This window comes from Stegodyphus dumicola, chromosome X1, assembly GCF_044657685.1.
Source record: "Stegodyphus dumicola isolate Sdum_Otavi_A_Nest chromosome X1, ASM4465768v1".
In the NCBI taxonomy this organism is placed as follows: Eukaryota; Metazoa; Arthropoda; class Arachnida; order Araneae; family Eresidae; genus Stegodyphus; species Stegodyphus dumicola.
Window position 1 is genome coordinate 61,779,663 of NC_140780.1, and position 20,098 is coordinate 61,799,760.

A 20,098-nucleotide genomic window follows, 5' to 3' on the forward strand; every position below is an offset into this window, starting at 1 on the left:
GAAGATGATTAAATGATTCTTGAAAGGATAAGGATAAAGGATTTCTTGGATAGGAATAGACAATTAAAAAAAAATCGCTCAAGGCAGAGACCATAAACTTTTTCGTATATTTATTTAATAATAAGAAGTTCAGTGAAATTAATATTTAATTATGTAGATTTCCAAAATCTGCATCAGAGAACGTTGGTTCTTTTAGTTCGGAAGGAGAACAGTTTTGTTTCCTTTGTCAGTGAGACAGTTTGCTCGGTGTTTCCGGTAGAAAAAACATTAGACGATGTCCTTTGCACCAAGTACCCATTATTACAACTGACACCTAAGTCCTATGTGTTATAGTTACGAGAACCCTTTTATAGCAATTGTTGCACAGAATGAAAAAATGCGCCATCGGAAGAAATTATGGCTCTGATTTCTAAGATTTGACCGAAGACTTCTCGGCCGTTCAACCTGAAACTCATCGACTCGCCTCAAGCCATGCCGGAATCGAAACCAGTTTTTGCGATGAAGGAGAGGAAGTCAAGCGTATTCCCTCTCCTGCCGAACACGAGGGTTCACAGATGTCTGCAATGAGCACCGGAGAAAACGTTATTGATAATCCTTTTAAAGAGATACGCAGGATATCGTGATGTGCAGCGAAATCCAGTTATATAAATATCGTGGAAAGTGCGCCCAAAATCATGAATAATATAACTAAAAGACCATTAGTCATTAGTATCTCCATCATACTGTATTATTTTAGGATTATTTTGGCTGAAAACACACTAGAAGGTAAGTGTTCACTTGTTTATTTACTTTTATATACGAACGCGATATAGCACTAGCACTATATTGTAGTGATGGCATACTCAGTTCAGGTAGAAAAGATTGTATAAGATGAATTTCTGAATTAATTATTTCTGTAATTTGATTTTCTTAGTAAATTTAATGAACTTTCTTACTACATTTTCATTCTTCCGAATGATGCATGAGCATATGTTTAAATTATTCCATATAGAATGAAAGTGAAATCATAGTTTTTCATGGTGGAACGTCAAACCGCCTAAAAATATGGAAAGCACCGTTTCATGCAGATTTATTCAGTGTTTTTCTGATGTCTAATTAAATGAAAAATGACAGAGTTTTGCACTTCCGTTCCCTCCCTTTTTTTTAACTGAACTGAAAATTTTATGACTACTCAAGAAGCTTGAATGAGTAGAATCCTACACATGCTAGGTATAGTTAAACGTGTAGGATATTGTGACAAGCGGCGGAAAGATAGTGATTATTTTTTCTTTATATTTAGTGACGGGATAGGAAAATCCTAGGAAAGAAATGAAATAATCCTCTTTTATTATTAAAATAAACACATTTTATGGAAATCAAATATCTTTGAAAATTCCAGCACTGCATTTCTTTTGACAGTCATATCCTGATTAGTTATAGAGTTTAGAGAATAATTTTTGAAATGAGATACATTTTATTACGAAGAAATTTCTTAGCATACAAATGTGTCCGGATACAGATTCAGAAGTTTAGATATTTTTGTTTTGGGTTAAGTATGTGTAATAATGATAATACAAACAAGTATTGTATTTTTATTGCATTTTACATTTTAATTCTTATCAGGCATATTTTATTTATGAAAATTTCATTCATTAAATATTTTGTCAATTACTTACCAAGAAACAGAACAGTAAACTGCAGTGCTGTCACTAAGCTTTTTGCCGCCCGGAGCGACCGCACGAGCTGCATCGGCTCTGGAGCCGGCCCTATCTTTAATCTAGTTTTATGCTCCAGAGATATGTATAAATACCTTATAGATATAATTCTGTACACAGGCAAACGCTCAAGTAAAGGTATATGCGCTCTAAAATTTCATTTCAGAAACTTAGAATGGAAGAGTTAACCTTTTTACATTACTTTATTCTCATTTTAAACATGATCTCAGAAACTCAGAAATAACATAAAACCGCAAGAAGAATAAGACTTTTCTCACCCCTAAAATTCAAATAAGTGGAGAATTTGTGCTTCCACAACAAAAATAAAGAATTCTACAGCATGAGGTAACTAATCATGTCTTAAGTGTTGCAACGTTGGGAATATCATCCAAAAATGTTGACATTATATCCTGAATTTTTTTATCTCATAAAATACTGAGCAATGCAAAGAAATATCTCAAGAAGTATTTTAAAACTTTGTATGTGTTTGTTTTAAAATTAATCTGACAAAGAAATTAATCTTCAGACTGTTACCACACTGCCGTAAAAAATATTTTTATACTGCACGCTTAATGTATATGAATTAACAGAGAAAAGTCTTGACTTATTTTTGAAAAGTATGAATAAACAGATTTAAGGATTTCACTAAAAGAAATTTAGAGCTTGTTTCTCTAAGCGAATTAAATTTACAAATATTTTCTGGTATTAACTCACAAAAGCTAATCTAAGGGATTTAATTTGATCTAATCGGTCCAACAGAACAAATTTGTATTTTCAAGCGTAACTAAATAAATTAATCAATGTTGTCATTTACAGTTATGTATAAATTCTACTTATCTAAATCATGTTCAGTTACATAGATTGAATAGACGTTCTTTCGAATCATTCAAAGAAGTAGTTAATTATGAGAGAATATGAGTGATTAAAAAAATGGAATTAAAAAAAATTAATGGCTCCCTAACATAAAAAAGGCTCCAAGCAAAATGGTAACTAAAGAATCTTGAACTTGAGAAATAGTTCTTTAAAGACAGTCTTAGATTTTTTTCAATTCTTATCTTAAGTTCTTTTCAATGCAACTGAAATTCTTGTGTTCAACCTACATATTTTACATGTTTCAGAATATGTATATGAAGAAGACAAATGATTACGATATATAATATTGGAAAATTTATCTTAACTCATTTAAATATGATACAGTAACGTTATTGTACATAAAATGCCTTTAAGAAGATTTACAGTCGTGTGCAAAAGTTTAAGACCACACATGGAAAAATCAGATTTATTGGAATTCTGCAACAAAAACATATGTTATAAGTTAAAAAATAGACTTACAAGGTTATTGAAGTATAGTCAGTATTTTGTCGAACCTCCTTTATTTTTTATCACTGCTGCAATCCTCTTAGGCATGCTATAAACAAGACATTGGCAGTAAGCTTGAGAAATCTCTGTACACCACACATGCTTTATTGCTTCAACAAGCTCTGTAGCACTGGGTGGTAGCTTCTCCACGACTTTAGTTTTCACACTACACCACAGATTCTCTATGGGATTCAAATCAAGCACTTGGATTTGAGTAGCCCTCAGATAGTCCTTAACATTCATTGCCTTGTGACACGGAGCCCCATCATGCATGAAAATTGAACATCTGTGAACATCCAAGTGAAGCTTCAACTTGTCACGTAACAAATCAAGGTACCGACTGCCGTTCATCGTGGTTTTAGGTGGCAGGAAATATACAGCAGCAGTACCAGACGCAGACATTGCAGCCCATATCATCTATCTTGGAGGGTGTTTCACAGTCGGAATTGTATATCTGTCATCATATCGTTTTCCAAATGGGCGGCGAATACATTTAGCACATGCAGAAAATTGCTGCACACTTGACTTATCGGAAAATAGCACTGTACTCCACTGTTGTTCTGATATCGTCTGGCGACAGTCCTTCTTTTTTCATACTTTGAGTAAGTCGAGGTTTCCTTGCAGGTTTATAGGAAAATAAACCATAATCTTTAGTCAAATGTCTTGAAATAGTACTCGAACTGACGTTGGTACCTTTTGCAGGCAGAGCAGCTCTAATTTTATTGCAGGAGGTTGTTGCACATTGAGTGATCATCCTTCTTATCACACGATCATCACGTACACAAGTTTTCTTGGACGACCACTTCTCTTAAGATCCGTATAATTTCCCGAAATTTTGAATTTACTGATAGATTGATGCATGCCTGTCTTGATGACATTTACCTTCAAATTTATTTCACGTTCAGAAAAGCCAACTTCATACAGAGACGCTATTTTTGTCCGGTTTTCAACAGTAAGTGAAGGTTTTTTACCGTTACAAGAATTATATAACAGCACTGTGTACGCAAAATCCAATAACGAACTACTGATAAACGAGACCACGTTATATTTATAAGAATAGAAAGCGTTTGATGCAATCAACGCATGAGCTAACGCAATCACGAGCGAAAATGGTGCACGTTGTTAAAATACAGGAAAACGGCTACTGGTCTTAAACGTTTGCACGTGACTGCAGTTCACTATTTCGTGGAATAATGTACTTGCAAATTCAAAAGTTATACATTTAATTTAGTACGTTATCAATTATTAACTTTTATAAAGAGCTGCCAGATTGCTGATAATATTTTACATCTAGATATTTCTTGAATTGTTTGTAGCTTCAGCAAAACAAAAAACTAGCCTCTTTACTTTACCAGGTATTTCTCCCACTTTTTTAGCGTCCTTCGTGGTGTAGTGGTTCTGCACTCTGGGCCGGTATTCCAGAGGTCTGCCTCTAAAAATATCCTAATGACTCTACAAGTGTCCCTGTTCGGGCGCCACTTGTAGAGTCATTAGGATTTTTTTAGAGGCAGAAAAGATGAAAAATAGCAAACGCCTTCGCCGGGAATCGAACCACGGACCTCTGGAATACCGGCCCAGCATGCAGAACCACTACACCACGAAGGACGCTAGGAAAGTGAAAGAAATACCTTATACTTTTTTTTTTCTAATTAGCTTAAGTTCGCGTACGTCTTCTCTGTTTATTGCAGCATGATATACTGAAGCATCAGGAGTGTTAGTTATATCAGCCTAATAATTCTGCTGTCCTTCATGAAAGAATAGCTGAAGAAACATTGAAAAATTGATTCTAAGAGTATGAGGGAACATTCTATAGATAATGAAAACCATATTTCCTGCACATCGGCCCGCATATTTCTTGAATTCGGAAGTCTAGAATTAGTATGTTTCACAGCACCACGACAGATGACCACGACAGGACTTAAAGCTTAGATGAATTCTCTTCTAACTGCAATTTAGCGTCTCTATATTGATGTGGCTGCCCATTGCGGTATTAGAAGAGGCTAAATCCCTTAGAATGAACGGAGATGATGAACATACATAAATGTAACTCGTTAGAATGGACATGCTCATAACATTTACCTGTCAGTGAGGTCTGTATATATTATTAATGAATTCACTTAAACATCCTGTATAATTTCCTATTGTTATATAAGACTCATGGATTCATGCAGTTTTTCCCACACACCGATCATTCCATTTACTCAAAACAGCTGAAAATGTAAGCCGGGTTAATTAGGTGACTAATTTCCAGGCATGACGTGCCTACTGTCAGATTGCCTAGCTCAGGCAAGTTTGTATGAATCTGAAGCGTGTATTTTTCTAATGCACTCTGGACAGATGTCGGCTCCTAAAAATTATATAAGGAATGGAAAGTTTGGGCAGTTCTGACGCTGATTTCTGTTGAACTTTCTTCCAAAATAAACTTCAGCCTTTTTCTCCAAAATGTTATGGTCCATTTCACCACAGCCCACCAGCGGCCGAGCGGTAAAGTCGCTGAACACTGGTAGTTCGGTCCGAGGTTCGAATCCCGCGAACGGGCTGGCTGCATGGGCGTTTTCGTGGTTTTCCCCATGTGTAACGTGTATACGAGCCAGTTTCCCTTAGAAAGTCCTCCACGAAAGGCATCCCTCCCCTTGGGCAGATAGCCCTCGTGTGCTTTGCCGTAATTAAATACACCACACCATTTCACCACACTAACTGTTAGACCACACTACACATCGCTTAACTCGTAAAAACTTCGTAAAAACAAGCCGTAATAAAAGCGCTAGAACTTTTCGTAGATGTCTCCCTCTTTATACATTATCTGACAGATGCGAGTAGTAATGCTCCAAAAGCAGCGTTTTACTATGTATTCTGCTTAGACTCGTCTACCTCAGTTTGTTTTTGCACTTCGGTATATATCAGTATTTTTCCGGGGGGGTAATTTGGCACGTTTCTTCGTTAATAATTTGTCGATAGTTCAGCAACTGTTATCTAATAATTGCCGAACTGTTATTTAATATAAAAATTATGCTAAAACTAGTATAGTATAATAAGCTATATACTTCTAAAACATGGTACTTTAGTACTGCTCAATTTAATTACGAATGTCACAATACTCGTAGTCTACGTCGCTTAAGAAAAAGAATGGGTTAACGAATGGTTTCTTAAGCAAAAACGTAATTCGCAATGATATTGTGCGTCCGGAAAATCTCAAGGATAGTCAGACAACCAGTTCATTTTGCTGGCAAACTCAATCTTGGTTCTCAGCTATGCTCCAATCAATGGTTTCTGGCCTTATCTACGCTCCCATTCATGGCAATATTTCAGCAAGGAAATCTGCATTTCTAACGTTGATCCTGGTCACAAAATTCTTTGATAATTGTAGAATTATTAAGCTTTATTGCAGAATTATTTTTTCAATTACATATTCATAGATGCAGAGCACAGAGAAAGAGCACGAATGTTTCATTACTTATAGAAAATTTGAACACTAGTTTTTGAAATTGTAAAAGAAATTCAAAATATTTCGTTTAATCTGGGTTCATGAGCTTCATTGTGAGTAAAAAATAATAACTGCACTTTAATTATCTGATCTACTGAATATGGCTCAGTCGCAAACCGACTACGTATAAATTCAATTAAACTAATTTGGAGAACCATCTGTGAAGCTCTTTGTTTTTGAAGACTCTTCCATCATGAAATAAGTTGAATTGTTTCATAAATAAAAACTTGAATGTTTTATTTTATGAAAATGTTTAATACCGATTCTTCGAACAGAAAATATAGTTACCCGTATACTGATTACTAGTAATTTACTTTTGCCAGTGAATATGATGCTCGATGCAGCTAGACTTAAATAAAATTTAAGCTGTTGGCAGACACTACCAGACTACAAAGTGCATTTATGTTTTTCTTAGAGAAAGGCAAGTGACTTGTGTGTACTTAATGAGCACAGAATTAATGAAGTTATATGTTACGTAAGAATGAAAGTTGAAGAAAAATGTTTGAATAAAATTTTTTAAAATATATCCTTATGGTTTAATTGTTAGAAAAATTCATCTCTGAGTAAGCGTAATGGGTATGGCTAAATTTTTCACCTGTGTAATTAGAGAAGTGTTATGTAATTTAGAGGAATATGCGAGTGCATGATAAGTATGATATACTTGATGTTTTTAATAGCATATGAAAATTATTCAAGTTTAATGTAAACTTCACAGTAACAGAGAAAGTAAATTGAACGTAATTTGCTTTCGAGCTGGAAAATCGCTGAGTGAATGTGATTTCGCCAAATTATGATATATTAGGCACGGAAGCCTCCATTGCTGCACTTGGCCTTTTCCTCTCACTTCTTCGACCCGATCTTGGAGCAGAATCTCATTCAGAAAAGAAGTCGAACTTGTAAAGTTGGTAAACACGCGAAACTTCAATCTGTAACCTTCGGAAACTCCATTTTCAGGTTATCCGGTCACCGCACATCCAAGCTGTGTATTACCCCCTTAAGCACTTTTTTAACTCTTCTTTCTCATGTTAAAGAAATTTCAATTTTAAGCAGACTGCGCTCATGGACGACCTTTAATGAAATACTATAAACTTTAAGCAGAGTGTAATCTACTTCGTGTTTCAAAATAGCTTTAATCTTTCCCTATATGTCAACTTACAGCAAACTTGCAGAGAGAGCGAAAAAAGAAAGAGCAAATTAACACCAGTATAATGCATTAACTACATTTCACAGTGTAAGAAATATGATGTTTGTTAATTTTTACAGTAATTTTTTTTTGCATTTTGTTCATAATAGGTTTCATAATGAAGCTCATTTTAAAACATAATAATTTAAATACATGATTTCCTTGAGGTAGTGATAAAGAGATTCTTATTGTACAATTATTGTTATGCATTCCTGATTGTTCGTCAGTATAAGTTTAACCTATGAACTTAATTTAAGAACTTTTCCAGTTATTCCAGAATTCCTTTCTTTTCAAACTTTTGAAACAATTCCATTACTAACGCTAGTATTCTGAAAGCAAGACAATAAGAATATCTTTGAGTGTTTAACGCACACTGTGACTTTTAATAATAACGCACATTAATTAGAGTTACTTTAGATAATATAATGAATAATCTCAGTATGATCCCTGCCTCAGAAGAGGAGAGATTTATATTTCTGGCTTATAGAATTCAAAGTCATTTTTATTCAAGTCAGAATATCATTCAACCTATCCTGACACCAATTTTTGAAGGCCAAATCTTTTAAAATAAAATTCACTTCCCGAGTGTTGCTTGAAATTTTCCATTTGATAGTTTAATGATTTTATTTAACATTTCAAAAGATGTGTAAGTTTTTGGGTAATTCAGAAGTTATAATCCAGACAACGTTTAGAAAGAATAAAAGAAGTATTATCTTGCGTTATCGGTTGCGAGGTAATAAAACCGGGGGTAGTAAAAATAGGAAGCAGTAACAAAATGATGGACTTTATAAAAATATTGGTCATTCATACAGAATTTAAATAACATCAGTTGAAGTGACAGCAATACAAACAGAAGCTCTAAAAAAGTACTAATCGAAATTTACGATGAAAATTTACGACACAATTTAATACAATAATTACGATGCGATACAATAAGATTTATAATTTACGAAATTTACGATAAAAGTATTGATCCATATTTAGCCCATTAACGAGGTGGAACAAAACTGTTAACGAGTTTTGCCTTTTCTGTTTTAAAAGTGTTGACATAAATCTTTATATACTGCCAGTATTTTTTTAATGTTCCTTTTAAACTTCAGTTCGCTTTTCATGAAAAGATCTAACTTGAGAGTGTGGTATTTATACAGACAAGAGTGTGGTAATTTAAATGAGAGTTACGATGTAAAGGTAGATATTTCATGTATGTTGATGGTATATAGTTAAGTCTTAAAGCATACTGGTTTGAAAAGATCCATATAATTTTATTTAACGGCGTTTTTTCTTCCCAATAAATGCGATGGAAAATGTTTTGGAGATTACAGCAAACTGAAAAGTTGACTCCAAGATGTAAGCTCAGAAGCATTTGCAGTCTTCTCATGGCTCCTCTGGCAGTTACAGAAATGCATAAAAAAGCATAAACATAAATCATATCTGCATAAAATTATCAGTAATATATGCTGGTGAGCTCGCCGTTACATCTTCTTAGAATACCAGACGAATTCTGGTCACCTTTGCCTGAGCAAAAGATCATCGATGCAGTAACTGCATTGCTGCGTGAAATGAAACTGAATTTCCAGCGTTAGTTTTCATGTTGTTTATGCATAATTCTAAAAACCATAAGCAATACGATAAGTCTCATATGAAACCTGTAGCTATACTGGAATTGCTTCCAGGAAGCAGAGATAAGAAAAGGAACATTAAGAAAAATACTATTTTTCATTGGAACAGTATTCTAGATCGCTATTATGACTATGAATATTATATTCATAACAGGTAACAGATTATTTTATGAATATGAATATATATTGCATGCCGTAAAACTTCATGACGAAAGTAGTAATTCATGAATGTATAGGTAAGTTATCACAAAAAGTGGTAATAAACGCTGGATTTGTCTTGCTGTTAAAAAGTAATTTCAGTGCTACTGCTTTTTCACCAGTGCTTAAAATTTACAGTAAACATACCAGTAGTAGTCCACTTAAAGGCATTCACTCAATTATCACTGAAGCTTTAGAGATTTATAGCATAAGTATATTCTTGCCATATTATAAACCCTTATCATTTATAATTATAACATTAAATCGTAAAAATAATATTTAGATTTATATTAAAAAAATAAGATCTTTAATTTCCATTGTTGCTGTTTTTAAATTTATGTTCCGATATTAGCATATTAAAATTCAGACGTACCTGTAGTAAGATTATCTAATGCAGGCTACTCAAATGTAAGATTTGAAAAGGGAAAAGTAATTTTTTACCGTAATGGCATTCACGTAATTGCTAAAACATACGCAAAACAGTAAGAAACTGAACATGACACAAAACAAAGTACTTTGCGAAAAATGTTTAGAAGTGAGTGAGTTTAAATTTTACTTTTCTAAAACTTTTTCTTTAAAAATCAATTTTTTATGAAAAGTGTGCATTAGTTGCCAGTATTTTATTCAGAACTGTCTTTGCAGCATACCATTGCAATAATTTCTAGAATAATAAAGTGAAAACTCCAATCTTAGTGATAACAGAAATAGTCACCTTTTGTTGATTTTAGGCATTGAACACGTATAATAATGTTTTCTATTTCATGAATCGCGCTCTATATTTTTATCTGCTTCTTTGCTTCTCAAATACTGCCACAAACACAAATTATCCTCTCTACACGTGAGATATCTGCAAGATAGATTTCCATGTTTAATCAGTTTCATCTGCAAATAAATCGAGATGCCCCATTTTTTTTTTTTCACAAAGCTTCAAATGAAGAGGGAAAAAGATTCAAACGAAACATTTCTAACGCTTTTTTCTCCCCCTCTACTACCTTTCTTCTCCATATATCAGTTTTTCTTCTACCCTCCCCTTAAAAAGAACTTTAATATGTTAGTGCATTTTTTTTTAATAATCTTGAACGATCTGAAGACAATTCACAAATGCTATAAGATTTTTTCTCTTTCTCTTTTTCTTTTCCTTGTTAGCATACACGTCTGGCTCGAAAGGAGCTCTTTTGAAAGGCCTAGTAAATTTTGAGATGATTTAGAGATAAGAATATCTAATGAAACGCGCTACACATTCACATCCGATTCAACTGCTCCTTTCTGCATAGTTGATCCGCCATAATAGATTCAACATTTTCGTTCTCAGGAGGCTCAGCTTACTCTTCTCTACAGAAATGTAGGATAAGATCACACTTAAATATCTAAAGTTACTGAAACAGATCTCTGAAATTTGAAGCCGACTTAGTTAGAAACTGCTATTCCTCATCCTAGTTCGTCAGCTGCACTGACTAATAAAAGAACAGTCAAATTAAAATTTTCATCTGCCTCTGCAGTTGCAAATGCAGGAGATTCGTCCTGCTACTAGAAAACACTTTTTAATCTTCTATCAGAACGATCTTCGGTTTGAGATTTAAAAAGAAAGCAACCTCTTCCCAGTAAGAAAAATTCTATGAATTACACGAAGCGTCTTCAAAATTTGTTGCATTTTAAAAATAACTATTTATTTTGTTGCATTTTAAACAAATTACGAATTTTTTGCACCTTTTGTGATAATTCTAGTCTAACTGTAATTAAATTTTGATCAGTATGCATTAAGATACCAAGATGACTTTTTGGAATTGTCTCAGATTACAAACCTCAGATCTTCCTGGAATGTTATCTTTTACTAAGGAAGAAACTTTGATTTACTTGCCAGTTCTGCTAGATTGTGTGTTAAAGTTTCATTTCATTTCCTTTCATTTCTTTCTTTTATTTATTGAAGCAAGAAACTCAGAATTTATATATATGCTTTCTTTTGCCAATTTTGCTGCACTGTGTCTTAAAGTTTTCCTCTTTATTTATTATTATTATTATCACTATTATTATTAGTGAAATAAGAAATTCAGAACCTAATATAGTTTATATCCACAGAACAACGCTACTTTCTTTATCCGTTGCAAACAAGTGCATAGGCCCTTTCCTAGTTGCTTATGCTTCTTTCATCTTCTGTTTTAAAAAATGTTCTGCTAATGTCTTATTGCTGAACTACTGAATGGACAGTAATACTTTTCTCGACTTCCAATTATCGACCGCTTTTTATTTCTTCAGTCATAAAATTTTGTTTCTTCTTTCTCCATTATCTTACTACAAAATGTAATTAACATATGAGTTGAAATAACTACCGAAACATGGCTGTCTCGGTAGTGGGCCACATGACCCATTGCTACACAAATTAGCGCTACCACATCGGTGATTAGTCTATACAGCAAAGACTAAATATTGTCCTTAAGTAGTGAGCCATATGGCTCACTTTTGGTTTTTGAATGTCATAAACCTGAATGAATTGTATTGAAGACTTATTAAAATATAAATTGAACATAAAATTCGTATTTTATATTAAAATATAGATTACAGATTATTCCAGTCTACTAATAATGGTCTACTAATAAAATAATTAAAAAATGATCCAGAAGTGGATCTTCTATAAAATTTAATAAAATACATATGTATTTTATGTATGTTATACTTTTTAAACATCGTATATAAATATTAAGAGCACACATGAAATATATATAGCATTTTATTGTAAAATGATTTTTTTTTTTTTTTTTTTTTTATAATTTTCTCGAATACTTACCTTGAAAATTATTTTAACGCAGAAAATTAGTGGTCCACTATCGGTAGGTGGCTTACAATAGGTACATTTACCATATATGCGTTAATAAAAAATTAACTTGTAAGAAAACAAGGCATAATGCTTACAGCTTGGAAAACATAGATTCATCTATTATCAGCTAAACGCTTCTGATCAACAACAGGCTATTAACAGCTCAAATTTGAATAATTTCGGTTTGCTATAATTTATTACCTGAGACAATGATTCCCAGCTTTGTGCCGATCTCCTTGAAAACGATCGTCGGGCCAAAGAGGTCGAAATCTTAAGGAGTTGCTATGGTGTAATGGTCAGATAGCTTGATTAAAGATATTTTTACTTCTTTATCGATGTATGTTATTTAACAGTCATCTTTTATAGTTATGATTGCAAAAGATTGTGTTCAATAACGTTTGCGCTTTTTAGCGTCATGAATGTCTTTTTGTGTTATGAAATATATGGTTATATAATACTAGCATTTCATTTAGATGAGCTGTACAAGTAAAGCATATGGCTCGTTTTAGATTAAAAGAACCTCTTATTTTATTTTTAACTATTATCAATGGAAAGAGCACAAGGAATGCAAGTGCCACATAGCAATAAACTTAAAAAGCATTATTTTTTAAAAACAATCGTGTACCAAAATCATAATTAACTACTTCTAGTATTTGTATTTCTATATATGTAATATATAGCCTATTAGTTAAGTCTATATATGTTCTATATATATATTTCTACCAATTCTACTTCTATATATGCAGTGCATCACCAATTTTAGATTTATGAACTTTAAAATAAGACGCGCTATGTGTTACTATGTCCGCTTTACCTGGCCCCTTCCAAGAGGATTGTGCATGCACGCTGCAGAGACAAGTAATGAACCATTTTATAGTGGCAAAAGAAACTTTTGCACTCTTCTGGTTTGCTCCACAACGAATTTCTCCCGATTTACATTTGGTCATGTTACCACCACAAAAGGAAAATGATTGTTGCTTTCCATTAAATTTAACTCAGTTTCTAATATTATTTTACATACGCCACAGAAAAGATAGATTTAAGTCAAATTGTTTATCTTCAGGGCGGCATATAATTGCTAAAAAATTCGCTAAATAATTTATCATTCGCAGATCTTCTGCATTCACATGGCAAAAATATAGGATTTTTGGACCAGTCAAGGCTTTAAGCGCAAATAAGGTAACGGAATAGTGACATTTCCGTCTTCTAATCTAGGGGGAAAAAATCTGTAGTCATCATCTTAAATTGGCTAAGTTAGGTAATCAATTGGATTTTTCAGAAAATAGACATTGAAGAACTGCATTAGGCTTTTTAGTTCTAGACTTATACATACCACTGCAACAATCAAGATCAACCATTCCACTTAAATCGGTATTTCTGTTAAATAAAAGTTAGAAATAATATACTACTTTGATGCAGAACTGTAAATATTTGAAATATTTACGAAAGATGAACTGAAACAAAAGGCTTTTGATATTAGAAACAAGACTTACATTTTAACACCAAATGGCACAAAATATAAGTATTTATACAATCTAATATTAAATTACGATTTTTCTTTAATAACAAATCAATTTTAACCCTCCAAGGGACACGGAGGTTTAGTATCTGCCCATGAAAATCTACATTTAAACAGCAGTTATTAGTTAATTTGGGTAATTACTTATTTTAATCTCTGTTTTCATAAACTTTTATTGATTAAGAAGATATTTACATCTTTAATGAAAGTGAGAGCGCATAATATTTTAAATTATAAATTAATATATACCAAATGACAAAAAGATCTCATGAGCAGATAAAGCGATCATGAAACTCAGGAGGTTAAGTATCATAAAGATTTATAATTATTTAAAAACAGTTTGTATCCTGAAATATAAGTTTTACGCAACAGGGAGTAATTTACAATGGTAAATGTAATAATTACATATGCCCTCTCAAGGAGGTCCTTAAAAAAGCCGTTTATTAAGGCTTGCACAGAGTGCGAAATATTCCCGGAATGCAAATCTAACAACAGGAATTGTGCGATTTTACTCTAACAGACACACTTGTCTACTCACCTTATACATCTATGCACTGATTTAGATGGCTTTCCCATCTCCAGAAACAGATCTGGAGTTCCTTTACCAGAATACTTTTCAGTACCTGTGTATTTTGTTGGATCCAATTGTATTAGAAAATGTTCCTTTCAGTACAGCTTTTAATTTTGAAGTAATCAGAAATCATATGAGCACTATTACTACGTGTGTGAGGCGTAAATTTCGCCGAAATCTTTGAATTAAAATAGCAGATTTATTTCTCGACTAATTTATAATGTGCAGCTCTTAATCTTATACGTAATCGTTTGCTGGACCATACCGCATCTTGCAGTCTGCTGCTGCTAACATCCGTCTTTGTTGCGTAACATCAGTTCGAACCAGTTCCCCTTTCAAAGCCTTTCGTGAAAGTATCCCACCTCTAAAGCAGTTATCACTCGATTGTTCTATCTTAATCAACTTAAATAGACAAACAAACGTCAGTCTCTGTTGTTTTTGGATATCTGCTTCTGAAGCTACCCATAACGTTTCCTCACCCACATTTGAATCGCTTCTAACATTCAGATACTCTCGACCTTTTACCGGCATGTTCACTACATCCAGCTTTCAAAGATTCTGATGCTTTAGTAGTGCCATTCGCGATTTTAACTTTAGATTTGATACTGATACAGTGCTATAAACTTTGATCGCCTCCTTTTACACTTGAGAGATGTATACTTATTTCCTGCTCACAAATAACTAGCCTCTAGCAGCTTAAAATATGTACGCATAATTAGCTTAGATATGTTCAGACTGAAATATTTACATGATTTTGGTATAATTACAGGAGCGACACAGCAGGACCATTCTCCTATAATTAAATTATCGCATCATGTATTTATATTAAACGCAAAGAAATACTACGACAACGTGAATGTACGAAGCACCATTCCCCAGAAATAGAAACGCTGAAAAAACTATGCCGGTGTCCTTAGGTTTTATTCACTGGGCATCTTTTTGATCGCAAAGAATGACATTTTTGTAGAAAAAATAATTCAACGATGGGGGTCGAAAGGCATAAGAGGTTGGAATAACTTAGTAGTAGGTTAATAATATGGTCGCTCAACCGTCAGATTACCTGTACTCACTTCAGTATGTTATTCTTTTCGTTGTTTATAGAAAAACAGTAGTGTCACAGTTGAGAAAAAGTTAACCACAGGGAGGACAGGGTGGAAGATGAAAGTTCTAAGACTGCGATACGTTAAAAAAAAATCTTTTTGTGAGGAAAGGAATATCTGTTAAAAAAAAGAAAAAAGAAAGAGAAGCTGCATTAATCCTCAGTTTCATGTTAGGTACGAAATTTTGAACAGGCAGGAAATTGCCTGATGAATTTTCGAATCTTTCAGTAACATCTCATTTAATTTCATTTATGTCGCAATGGAGACAACTTTCAAAATCTCTGAAATCAGTTTTTTGTTTCTAATTCCTTTTGTGCATACAATGGATGAATAAATATGTAAGGTGCCTATTTTATTTTTTTTAAAAGGCTTATTTATCTTTTTACACGGTAGAGAGCATCCAAAAAATATGCTTAAAATCCCGTGTGGGAAAAAAAAGGTGCGTACGGTTCCAGATGTAAAAATATTCATTACGAAAAATAAGCTGGTTTTAAAGTAATATATGTTAACATTTTTAGTTAAATTTAAATTTCTTTTTAATTAGTTGAATGTACTTTTTTTCTGTTAATTCCTAAAGATGTATGAGCATATATAAGTAGTTTAGTCTTCATAAAGAAAATAATATATCACGTAAGCTGTGCAACAAAATATCTCTTACGTATAAGCTATTAATTAGATTTTATTCATTGCTATTTTACCATTTCTTTTCGGACTAAGTAAAAATAAAGAAAATTTCATACATGTATTCAACAGCTATATTAGTGCCTTTTATATTTTAGGGATTTTAGTACTAAAATGTGTAGTTTTTCTCTTTTATCTTAAGCAAAATGTTTTTCTAGATGTAAATTTTGCGTACTGTTTCCTCGAGCGAAAATATTTTTGAAGTCAAATGAAGATTCTTCATTTGCCATTTAAGTGATGTAAAATCAGAATAATCGACTGAAAGAAAGCACACCTTTTTTCCTAAACTATGTAAGTTCAAAGTCGTGTAAAAAAAATCGCGTTTCTCATAATTAGATGTATTATATTTCAAGATTTTTATTTGTTGCAAATACTTATTTTATATAAATATGGGGAAAAAAAGGAATCTCAAGACGTGAGAATTGCGACGCTTTCAGCTTACTAAATTAAATAGCGTTTTTTAAGTGAATCATACATTTTTGCAGTGGTCAAGGAACCACACACGAACAAGAAAAAACTGTACGTGCACTGTAAAAGAAAGTGCAATAGTTCTGGCGAACCAATACGGAAGGAGTAAGGAAAATGACTGGGGAGGGAGATCAGAGAATTAATTAGAGTTAAAAAAAAAAAAAGTGTCCATTTAAATGTATCCATTATATTAACATTCATTCGAGACCTAAGATGAGTATAGTGACATTTTTATCCTTGAATAATAATATGCTTTTAAAAAAGGTGTTACGGATTCTAAGTGATAAAAAGAAGTCACAAAAAACTAAACTTTCGAAGTAAATTGGAATAAATTGCCGTAGATTCAATTAACCCCTTAAAATTCCTCTAGACATGATCTTTTATCTCTTCAACGGTCGCTTCATCAAATTACGTTTTCCGCATTCATCTTGGACTGCCGGGTTGGCAAAAAAACCAGATGTGTCTGTTTCATAATTGCGCATTCGAAGCACGCGGAAAGGTTTTGCCTCTTCAGCAACTTATCGGTTTAAGCTTCACTTGATGTTTGAAGGTCAAGGATGGGCATTGCCGCTAGCGAGCAACAACTTAACATTATTTATTCAGCATTAAAGCAACTCAATTACTAACTCCTCGGCATTGCTCACTTAGAATTTCGCCTGCTGAGTTAAGACACTTCACGGACTGCTTTAAAGTTTATTTCTGCTATAACAAAAAAAAAAAAAAAAAAAAAAAAAAAAAATCTTGTGGAAAAATAGTGTCATATACAAAAATAAATATTAAATAATTGATTATAAAATATGAATATAATGTTAATTACCACAAAGATCAACACTTGGGTAAAATTGTGGTTATCATACATGCGGAGAAGACTTGCTAAACTGAGACCTATGACTTAATAAAAATAATGCTACTTTTTAAAGAAAGTTCATTCCTGTAAAAAATTAATGGTCGAATTAAAGTAAATAAATATTACTTATTGGACTGTAAATTGTATTTCTTGACTGTCGTTATTCTTATTTTGCTTTCATGAAATATCCTGACCACAATACATATAAAAATTTGAAAGATATACATTGTGGCTATGTGAATACTCCTCGTCTTCACAACTACTTGTTTTACAAGTATCAAGGTCCATTCTCCATAGTTAACAGGTATGAAGCAGGAAAGTTCTGCAGTTATGCAATAAAATGAAATATCATACGCTTCTCTTAATTGAAATGTATTGGTTAAACGTTGTTTATTTAATTTAGATATATCAATGTAACAGTGATTTTTTAAATTTTAAGTAAATTAATTTTAATTAGAATTTTAATTTACTATGTAAGAATCAGTGACTTTCTCTGAGATTGAAGCGACGGTTTAACGAAATTTTTGAAGCAGTTCTATCTTATTTATTCTATTACTCTGAAGTACACATACTGTCTAAAACTGAAACAGCCTATTCATGATCTGTTAGATTATTGTACACTGGTAAGTAGTAAGAACAGGAAGGTTCTGTTATTGCGAAGCAGATTATATGCCAGAAGCTTATATCAATAAAATCAAAGAAAACCAGAAACAAAGCAGACCTTTGTTATAAAAGCCTATGCATGAAAAAAATAACAAAATTCAAAGAATAATAGACTATATAAATCTGAACGCAATAAACAATATTTTGAAATTTACATTTTTTTTAGACCTTTCAACAAACGTTTTTGTCCGCCTATCACTTATTGACTTTTTAGTCTATCCAACCTTTCTTTAACGATTAAAGTCTTTATTTTTAGTATGCAAGTTATCTTTTTTTAAAGTAAAAATACAAAATTCATATTTATACTTCCAAAACACTAGATTCGACTTTCATTTTTGTGTAGGAGGATACATTAGCCAAAACTAAATGGCTAGAGCCCGTTCGCAGGTCGCATCACAAAAATTCAATCTGAAAGGATTACATTTAGCAAGAAATTATACGACCGTGGTGGCAGCTTAGCATTCTTTCCTTTTTTAGCATGTGCGATGGATCCAGATTCCAACCTGGAACCAGTTTTAATTTCTTTACAAAGCTTGATGAGAGGAATGTCCATTCCATTTATAGTCATATATTCAGTGCCCACATAGAGATTGTTATGTTGAAACCACTAATCTAATTTTTAGTAGCTTCCTTTAGCAGAAGACGAAATTTATTTTTAAAATTTTACTTTCATAATTCTTTATATATCATTTTACTCTTAAAATGCTGCATTAGTTCGTTTAATTTAAATAAAATCGGATATCCTTCTTTCCCTTTTTAACTTAATGTTACTAGTAAATGTACTATTAATCTGAAACTGTTCGCTTATTTAAAATGAAGTAAATCTTATTCTGCCAGTATTAAACAATTAATTTTTTTGGAATACATTTAATGTTAATGAATTTTTTTGTATGTTACAATAGAAATAACAGCAAATTTTAGAAATCTTTACAGTTCTTCCACAGTCCTCCCAGGTAGTATACTCCGAGGTTAAACTCTAAATATTTCTGAAATTTTTGAAAAGCATGCTGAATTTCCAAAAATTTGGGAACAAATCCAAAAATTTATGTAACTTTTAATTCATTCGCTTGGAAACTTAACAAATGTTACCTTGCCACTGTTATTTTATACTTATATTTGAACAGAGGTTTCGTTCAGCACTGTTAAGAAGTTCCTCCCAAAGACTATTATTTTAGGGGGCAAAAGGTAAGAATTTCTTACAAAAATATTTTGTCTACTGAAATCATAACAACTAATTAAACTACATACACATGCTATAAAACCACAAAACATTAAATTACTTTTTTTTTGGGTGAAACTCTTTCTAATGAAGCTAACAAAGCTCATATATTTATAAAACCATGATACTTAACGATCTGTTGGGGTGACGTGAAAGTTTATTATTTGCATGCATATTTGTCATAGCTAATCTACAGTAATCGTCTGGCTAAGTAAAGATGAGACGAAAATTATAATAATATATTAGTTAGAAATACAATATGTTATGGCAGAATCTAAAATATTTGAAAAATATTAACAGCTAAATATTAAAGTGCATCCATATGATATGTTTGGCAATGTATGATTTTAAATTTTGCGATTTGGAGATTTTCTGGAAAGTTTCAGTGAAAATGTGTGTAATGCCTGAAATGTTTCTCAAAATCGTAAACATCTACAGTTTTTTAAATTCCCATGGGTTTAGATGACCGTATCCCAGCCGAGCACTGAACCACAACACGTTTGCCTGTAATCTATCTTATGCGCATGACTGAGTGTTTGCATTCATCCCAGACTCGATTTACTACGTAAACTTATGTTTAACTTCAAACCCACGCGTTTGAAACTCTCAGATTATTTATTTCAAACCAAATAGCGGTTGCAAACGCTAAATAAGTTAGTGAAAAAAGGCATTTATAAATCG

General features: G+C 32.5%; 1 protein-coding gene across 1 annotated transcript in view; it reads left to right on the top strand.

Moving 5' to 3' along the window:
• The first annotated feature begins 524 nt into the window (after positions 1 to 524).
• Positions 525 to 20,098, top strand: part of LOC118197406 (uncharacterized) — a 103,056-nt gene continuing 83,482 nt past the window's right edge. Inside the window, exon 1 of the mRNA XM_035368914.2 lies at positions 525 to 765. Coding sequence (XP_035224805.2) covers positions 675 to 765 — 91 coding nt within the window. The 5' untranslated portion in view covers positions 525 to 674. The remainder of the gene's footprint in view (positions 766 to 20,098) is intronic.